General features: G+C 34.8%; 2 protein-coding genes across 2 annotated transcripts in view; both read right to left on the bottom strand.

Annotated features, from left to right (window-relative positions):
* LOC110039487 (serine carboxypeptidase-like) overlaps positions 1–3,839 on the bottom strand; it is a 7,003-nt gene extending 3,164 nt beyond the window's left edge. The window contains exons 1-3 of the mRNA XM_020744569.1: positions 3,181–3,839; positions 2,934–3,105; positions 72–191 (exon numbers count right to left, since the gene is read on the bottom strand). Of these exons, the coding sequence (XP_020600228.1) occupies positions 72–191; positions 2,934–3,105; positions 3,181–3,494 (606 nt within the window). The 5' untranslated portion in view covers positions 3,495–3,839. The remainder of the gene's footprint in view (positions 1–71; positions 192–2,933; positions 3,106–3,180) is intronic.
* A 3,217-nt stretch (positions 3,840–7,056) lies between these two features.
* LOC110027558 (vacuolar protein sorting-associated protein 24 homolog 1-like) overlaps positions 7,057–9,330 on the bottom strand; it is a 3,551-nt gene continuing 1,277 nt past the window's right edge. The window contains exons 3-4 of the mRNA XM_020729083.1: positions 7,446–7,640; positions 7,057–7,358 (exon numbers count right to left, since the gene is read on the bottom strand). Of these exons, the coding sequence (XP_020584742.1) occupies positions 7,278–7,358; positions 7,446–7,640 (276 nt within the window). The 3' untranslated portion in view covers positions 7,057–7,277. The remainder of the gene's footprint in view (positions 7,359–7,445; positions 7,641–9,330) is intronic.

Genomic DNA, 9,330 nt, shown 5'->3' with positions numbered 1-9,330 from the left:
GTAGCAATAGTAAACACAGAATAAAAAAAAAAAAAACAGAAGAAGAAGAAGAAAAAGGTGAAATTTGATACCTGTAAGAAATCATAAAGATCATCGCTAACACCATCTTCGTCATGTCGAATGTCTCGGCTGTCTGAACTATAACTAAAACCGGTTCCAGTGGGCTGATCAACATAAATAAGATTTGATGCCTGCAATAAAAAAGGACAGCTTTACCTTTTATTTATTTATTTAGTTTTTATAACGGGTAACATGAATAAGCTTTCAAGTTTCTCCTAAATAAATCAAGGGGCATTTACATGCCTGCCACTTAAATCTTTGATATCAGGCTAAAAATACCACCATCACTATCTTTTAAAAGTGAAATGCACCATTTCATGCATAGATTTATGATACCAAGTTGTTATAAGTGTAAAAATCTAACTTGGGTTTTAGATATGTAAATACATAAGAATTTTGCGGTATGTATGTAAATACGATATAAATAAAACGATACACTAAAAGGAAGATAGAAAGAAAATGTAATTCCCTTGGATTCAAGGTGAGGGCCTTGTTAGGCATTGTTCATATACCAGATAAGAGACAGATGCTGAAGCGGAACGGAGCGAGCTGATTCTTGCTTTTCTTTGCCCTAAAATTCTCAACAGGTCTGATCCCTAAAATATAGTTTTTCTTAGTTTTATGGTTCCTCGGTTACTTCTACATCTAATGGACAGCAAGAAAATTTCTCTGTTCTTTGTAGCCAAGCACAGGGGTAATTTTGTAATTACATATTGTACGTCAGGGCTATATATATATATATATATATATATTGTATTGTAACCCTAAGGAGATCTTGTACTCTTTTTTTGAATTGAAGAAAAAGTTGTTGCTCTGCTTCTAAAGACGTAGACATTTTTGTTGAACCTTTTTAAATCTCTGTGTTTCTTTCTGGATTTGCACCGATTCTTGCTTTTCTTTGCCCTAAAATTCTCAGCAGGTCTGATCCCTAAAATATAGTTTTTCTTAGTTTTATGGTTCCTCGGTTACTTCTACATCTAATGGACAGCAAGAAAATTTCTCTGTTCTTTGTAGCCAAGCTCGATAAAGTAATCAAAGTCTCAATCAAGTATTGCAAAAATTGTGTAATGTTTACATGTATGATATCAATTATAACCCGTTTATTCTTTTTTAAGATTTCTATTCAATCTAGTTTGCAAATTTAAATAGTAGGAAACTCTTCTCTAAGGCAGAGAATCGAGTAGCAGTAAGAAAATGCATTTTTGCAATCAAATACCACCGATTCTTGCTTTTCTTTGCCCTAAAATTCTCAGCAGGTCTGATCCCTAAAATATAGTTTTTTTTAGTTTTATGGTTCCTCGGCTACTTCTACATCTAATGGACAGTAAGAAAATTTCCCTGTTCTTCAAGAAAATTTCTCTGTTCTTTGTAGCCAAGCTCGATAAAGTAATCAAAGTCTCAATCAAGTATTGCAAAAACCATGGAATGTTTACAGGCATGATATCAATTATAACCCGTTTATTCTTTTTTAAGATTTCTATTCAATCTAGTTTGCAAATTTAAATAGTAGGAAACTCTTCTCTAAGGCAAATAAGAATCGAGTAGCAGTAAGATACAATTAGGAAAATGCATTTTTGCAATCAAATACTTATCAATAATATATATAAATATGTAGGCGAGTCAAGTCGAATATGGTCTGTGCTGGTCCCACTTGGTGCGATAAAGGCTTGTTGTTGTTATTGTTGTTCATACATTCATGTGGATGCAACACGTATTCAATTGTTGAAAATAAAATAAGAAGATGGTTAAAAATTTAGCTGTTTTAATCAAATAATATCATGATAATATACAAACAACAACAACAAAGCCTTAATCCCACTATCATGATAATATAATAGATTAAATTTAAAATTTCAAAATCTATCCAATTAGTTGTAGAACCTGAATAAAAAAAGTAAAATTTTTGATGTGCCATAGTATTTCCCATACAATTGTAGCATATAAGTGTCAGCAGGGATATAGAATTCACAGAAAACGCATAAATCATAAGTTAAGTCTTTTGGATTCATTTTAACGATATAGGATATTGCCCCATAACAATAGGAAGCAAATAAAAGCAAGGAATAAAAACTTTTACATATCTCGTAATTTTTTTTAATTAACATTATTCAATATCGATTTTATCTTTGTGCTACTACAGATTTACACCGAACGAATTAGTGATCAACTAACAAAATAGTTCATATAAATATGTATTTACATATTTAATAACTGAACTTCACTTTTTGCACCATCCATAGTTTTCATATCACAAAAAAGATCATGCTTTTAACTTCTAAGAAATTTAATAAAGCTCTCATCGATCACACACGTGTAAAAATGAAATTTAGGTGTTAGACCCCATAACAATAGGAAGCAAATAAAAGCAAGGAATAAAAACTTTTACATATCTCGTAATTTTTTTTAATTAACATTATTCAATATCGATTTTATCTTTGTGCTACTACAGATTTACACCGAACGAATTAGTGATCAACTAACAAAATAGTTCATATAAATATGTATTTACATATTTAATAACTGAACTTCACTTTTTGCACCATCCATAATTTTCATATCACAAAAAAGATCATTCTTTTAACTTCTAAGAAATTTAATAAAGCTCTCATCGATCACACACGGGCAAAAATGAAATTTAGGTGTTAGATGTGAACATACACAAAAACTCAGCAGCATGTATGTAAATCTTCCAAAAAATGGGGCATTTACATACCACCCAATTCTGTTGTATTTATATATCTACTACCACTCAAATCTTTCATATGACATAAAAAATATCAATGTAAAAATTAAAATTTAGGTGTTCCATATGTAAATACATAAAAAATCAGTGGTCTGTATGTAAATCTGCCCCAATAGCAAAAAAAGGGTACCTGATCCCACCCAAATTCATTCCACACCAACGACAAGTTGTTGGCTACAGTGAAGGGTCCATTCTCATAGAAAACCGCCAATTCACTGCTGCAACCGGGTCCGCCAGTCAGCCAAATAACGACTGGATCCTTCTTGCTCTCCCTCGACTCGAAGAAAAAGTAGAACATCCTGCACGAACAAAATTACCAATCAGATTCGCCTAAAACATACATACATTAACTCAATTAGGTTCTCAATCCTTCCCTGGCGTCATAGGCGTGGGGAAGACGGTAGTAGCCGGCACGATGCCCGAGATCATCGACGGAGACCTCGCCGGCGAATGAGGTCAGGCGAAGCGGCTTCCCAACGATCGGTCCCAGCCGATCATCGGCAACAGCAGCGGGGGGTTGTGGAGAAGGATCACGAGGAAGGAGATTGAGAGCGCGGATGAACTTCTCAGCAGCGGCCGCAGGAAAGCTGGCGTCTATGGGGAGGGTGAGGTCCTCGTCGCCAATGTCGCCGGCGGCGAAGGACGCGGAGGCGAGGATGATGGTGAAAAGGAACAGAGAGAGGTTTGGCATTGCGAGGGATAAGCGAGGGCGAGGTGATGGGTGGTAATATTTATAGAGGAGGGAAGAGGACGGGATGGCAGAGGAGGGTTTGCCGGAGAAGGATAGTTGAGGGAGTGACCAAAAGGGTTGCGTATAAGAAAGATGTTATGTAGGGTTTTGGCTAAAAGAGTTTTCTTGCGTTTTATGAATGACTTCGAGATCTGCACTCCATTTCGTCGTCTCTTCCAAGGCTTCATGGCACCGTTGCTCCCAGAGAATTCTTTCCACGGCTAGTTTATGAGCTCAAATGCCGGAAAGAATCACGGATCCAGTGCTTCGTCCGACTTTAGTAAAATATTATCATTGAGAAAATAAGACACAAATAATTTCACTTGTGGCCGTGTTATTGACATTATTCGCAGGTGTTATTACAGTATTGTTCATGTTATTGAAATTATTTTGTTGGAGCAATTGCGATGTTATCGCAGTATTATTTGCGTGGTCCTATAGTCGGTGTTATTGGCGTTGATCATCAGTGTTATTGCGACACTATTACGGCGTTATTTAAGTTGTTTTGTGAGATTATTAAAGTGGAACCGCATGGCGGTGTTGTTAACATTGTTCATCGGTTGTATTATGATGTTATCGCAGTGTTATTTGCGTGGTCCTATAGTTGGTGTTATTGACATTGATCACCAGTGTTATTGTGATACTATTACAATGTTATTCAAGTTGTTTGGCGTTGTTATTAGCATTGTTCATCGGTTGTATTATGATGTTATTGTAGTTATTTTGCAATAACACCACAATAAGTTTCTTTTCGTCTTTTTTAGATGGGCACAATCAGATAAACATAGCAATAGTTTATTAGAGTTTGGATGCAGAGCTATGTCCGGACTTTACATGTAAGATTTTTTCCAAAAGCCGGGCTTATCTCGCCACAGGTTTGCACTCGAGCTCGAGTTGAGCTCATTTATTAAATAAGTTTGACTTCAAGCTAGTCCCAACTTTGCACATTGGCTTGCAAGCCAGCTTGATTAACTAACCTATTTTTTAATTTGAGCGTACGAGTCGGTTGCTACTACTATGAGGAGCTCGAGCTCGAGCTCACAATTTGGCAAACATCGGAGCTCGGTTTGACATAGCCCAAGCTTGACTTGACTTGTTTATACCCCCTTAACCACCCAATTTCTATATATTTACCCAATTTCTATATATAATTTGTAAGCTTTATCTTTTATATTCACACCACAAGATATAAAATAGAACATCATTCTAACTTATAAATAAATAAAGTATACATTTTATACATAAATAAAGTGACATGTATTTAACATTTGAAGTTTAGATAATGAATACGTAAATATATAAAATTTGAGTGGTATGCATGTAATTTTCCTTATTTTTTTATAATTCTAATTAAATTTGTTGAACGTCCAAAAAAAGTAGTGGAAAAAAATTTGGCTTTAAGTGCCGAGTAACAACGAGAAGCACCAACATTAAAGGGAGAATGTGTAGCTTATAATTTTAATTTGTAGTGCTTAGTGGTACAATATAAATCTAATTTAATTTAATGACTAGCGTGCAAGTCTTACAAAGAATTGGTAGATGATATTCTCTTCAACTTAAAATCAAAGTTTAAAATATATTTAATTATTAGCTTTTAGCTTAATTACTATTAAAGGTCAACTTCAAAATAAAAATAAAGTAGCAAAAGTAGAAAGGTTGTTTTCTTTCTTATTTTTTAGGAGAGAGTTGAGCCTTACTGACAATTAAGTTAGTGTACAACAAAATATGCTTGATCAAATCTTCCATAGATCTGACGATTCAGAGAAAGGAAAAATGGCTTCACGAATGAAATACATGACCACCTAAAAGCAGTACAATCACACATGTATGAATGGATGCAGTTTGACTAGAGGTTGATCGACCAAGGACTAGCCTACCAGAGGGGAAATATTTGCGTACATAAGACGTACGCAGCGCTGCGTACGTCCATGGGTTATTCAGGGGGTTATATCGGGGTTATACCCCCCTATAACCTCCCTATAACCTCCCTGTAACCTACCTGTAACCTACAAATGAGTTCCGCACTTCTGTAGTTTCATGAGAACAAATAAGTTACATGAATGTTACAAGGAAGTTACACGGAGGTTACATGGGGGTATAACCCGGATATAAACCCCCTGTACCCCCTGAATAACGCCTAGACGTACCCAGCGCTGCGTACGTCTTATGTACGCAGCTATTTTCCCTACCGGAGACAAGTCAATAAGAGGACAAATGACAGAGAGTTGATTGATCTAAGGCTAAAAATGATTAAGCAATTATCTCAATTCTCAAGTATTGATGTAACCATGACATGGGCAAAAGTGAAAGTTGTATAGATTACGAATATATAAGTTAGTTGAAAATGAGTATGTCACTTTTATAAATAGAGGGTATTGAATGTAATTATGGTGGTTGAAATCCAATACCAACTACCCCATTTTCAAGATCTCCTAAAATTACAAACATACCTTCATTTACTTTCAAGTCACAAAAGTGAATCTTACAAACTTAAAACATGTCAAATCTGATTTAAAATCATTAATTAAAGTTCAAACAACATTTGAATATTAAAATTCAAGTGTTTACAAGTGAATTTGAGATTATTTGTGACTTTTTCAAAAAATTATAAATATACCTTTTTCATTATTAAACCCAACAAATAAAATCATTAAAATTGAAAATTTCAACCCACTGATCCAAATCACTCATCAATAGAAAGTAAAATGTAACAAGCAACTTTCAGTTTGAAATGAAGTGGTATATGTCAAAAATGATAATTTTACAAATATACCCTTACAAACTTAAATCCTTATAATTTTTTCAAAAAAAAAAATCCCAAATTGAATGAAATCTTCACCCATAGATTAAGCAAACAAAAAGAAATTACAAGTCATTCAAAAATATTTTCTATTAAATTATTTGTAAAAAATTTCAAATAATAAACTTGTTTGATAAAAAACAATAATTCATAAAAAATTTATAAGAATTTAAATTGAATTAAAAATTTTAGGAATTGTATATAATCTAATTCCAAGCAAATACGTAAAATTTCGAGGGTTTTGGAGGTCATTTAGGTTCATAATGTGAGGTAAATTGGAATACATCCTACCATATTAGGATGTATTGTTGAGGTAGATTAAACCAATATAAAATATTTATATTATTACTTCTCACTGTGATGACTTTGATTTTTGTATCACATTTTATCTTTTTTATTTAATATTAGGATACAAATATCTTGACCCTTTGCAATATTTGTTACATTCTACCATATTAGAATGGAAATACATTATTTTTTAATATGTTACTAATCTAAAATGTTAATATGCTAAGTCCATACTATGATGTGTATGTTTAAGGAAGAAAATTTGGTTACTTGTTACCTTATTGAGATGGCAATATATTATTTTTAAAATTTTCAAAGACTAAAATGTTAATATGCCAATTCATATGACATTTATTATTGCATACTATGATGTGTGTATAATACTTATTCTATAAGATGTTCATCTGAACTGTAAAAAGAATATATAAATCTTCTCCACAAGCCTTTGATTCACTTAAAAATCATCAATTATCTCCGAAATCCAAAGGATCTTGGATTTGATCTTTTAATACATACAATTATAGAGCATACAAGGGCTATATAACACATAATAAGGGTGGCATTAAACATTATTATGTTCATTTCTCTGTATATCACTCATTCACTCCTGGAGACGACTCAATTTAGATGTGTTGGTTAAAATTACCAAAGAACGTTTACGACCTCACTTTATCGAGCCGCGCCCTTATCTCCTCTAGCTCTCCCTCATCATCTACACCTTCAGCTATTGCCTCAGACTATCAAGAAAATAAAATAATAATAATAATAATAATAAAATTTAAACTAGTAAATCGAAGATTTCATAATAGGTCACCAATGCTTACCTGTTGCTCTGCTTTCTGGCTGGAAGCAGGTTGCTTTATCCTTCCCTTCCTAACTGCATCTGGAAGCTGGGAAGCTGTCTCACCAGCTATAGCAGTAAGCACCTTCTCAATCTCCTCTTCAGTTTCCTCTTCTATGTCTTCAGAGTCCAGAGCTGAATCAACAGCATCATTCACCATTTCCTCAATGACACCAGCCTGGAAATTTGCAAGAGAGACAGAAATATGATGGTCATTATTTGATTAAGAAAAAAATTAAGTTAAAAGCCCAAGGTTGAAATAGTCATCATCAACATTCTTCCTTTGTGCAACATATGTTTAGGGAAATTTATGGAAATTGAATGGAAGGTAATTAACATCCCTGTGAATAAGGTTTTAATCATATAAAATTGGGACACGGTCCTTAGTAGGACCAACCAAAACACTAATTTTTATAAGCCAAGCAAAATAGGAAGATGGAAAGGTGCTTAAATTTGAATGTTTTAGCTGATTCTGTAGTGAAGTTGGTCCTTGCTGAAGGAAACATTGACAACCAAAGCCTAGGCGGCTTGGTCTTAGCTACCCTTAGGTTTAGATCATAAAGAGAAAAACACTAGAGTTGATTTCATGAAAAGTTTGATGTCAACTAAAATAGCTTACAAAATACTTGTCTTTTCTTTTTAAGAAACCTGTAGAAATGAAATAAATGCGTTACGCAAAAGGGTAAGAACCAAAAAGATACTTTTATTTAGGATCAAAACGAACAGGCAGGTCAACTGGTTCATCAAAAGTATCTCAGCGAAATCATTGGTCTTGAAAATGAAGGTATGGAAATTGACATGGTCTAAAGTTGCGGTGTCAAGAATTGACCGGGCAAGCCAAATCTACTTGAAAATTCCATGTTCAGATTGGACCGAATAACTTTTGGATCCAGTTCAAGTTAGGAATAGGTTAAGAATCCTAACCCGTTTAATTTTTTGGTCGGATATGAGTTGACTTGCCAACCCAAAAAAGACCCACCGACTCAAAATTGACCCGTTAACTTAAAATGAACACAAAATTCGCCCGCCAACCAGAAATTGACCCGAGTTTAGCTTGAATAGTTATTATACCTTATGTTAAACAAGTTATACAAGTCTAGATCGTAAAGCGGATTGGGTTAATGTTGGACTATCTAACACGTTTATTATTCAGGTCAGGTTCAGGTTGGGTCAATTTCGGGCCACAACCACACCCAATTTGACACTCCTAGTCTAAAGGCAAGCAAAGCCTGGCCCAAAATTGACCCACACCACCCACACCCAATTTGACATTCCTAGTCTAAAGGCAAGCGTAACCGTACACATGATTGCCCGAAATTGACCCACAAACCCAATTTTGACACCTCTTAGTCTAAAGGCAAGTGAAGCTGTAGACATGACCATAGAAAATGCAAGTTAAAATGCTTCAGTTACCCTAATCAAAGGTCCACTACTTTCAGTTTCTAGTGCAATGAATCCTTCTTCCCCATTAACGAACATGTTCCTAAAAACATAAAGCAATGATAGGAATATTTATCACTCATCCGGGCTGAGCTCGCAGAAACTGTTTGGATTAAATTCTGAAATTAAGGGTCTATTCGGGTGGCGGCAAGGCTGCGGCCTGCCGCGATATTCGTTGAACGCGGAAAGCCAAAACAGAGCCGCGTACCAGCTTCCTGTTCTGCCTTTTTACCTCTGTGCCCTCTTTGAGTTACCCGTCCGATACAAATCTGGCCACAGGGAAAAAAGAATCGCAGTGGTAAGAAGTGTTTTTCTCCCCTCTCCTCCTCTTCTCCGAAGATTCTCCTCCTATCACGCAGCCCAAATTCTCGTCCTCGAAGCAGCGGTAAGAAGCGTTTTTCTTTTGGATGCCCTAATCTAATCAAATA

This window comes from Phalaenopsis equestris, unplaced genomic scaffold (genome assembly GCF_001263595.1).
Source record: "Phalaenopsis equestris unplaced genomic scaffold, ASM126359v1 Scaffold000002, whole genome shotgun sequence".
Classification (NCBI taxonomy): domain Eukaryota; kingdom Viridiplantae; phylum Streptophyta; class Magnoliopsida; order Asparagales; family Orchidaceae; genus Phalaenopsis; species Phalaenopsis equestris.
This window is presented reverse-complemented; position numbering and strand designations above follow the sequence as displayed.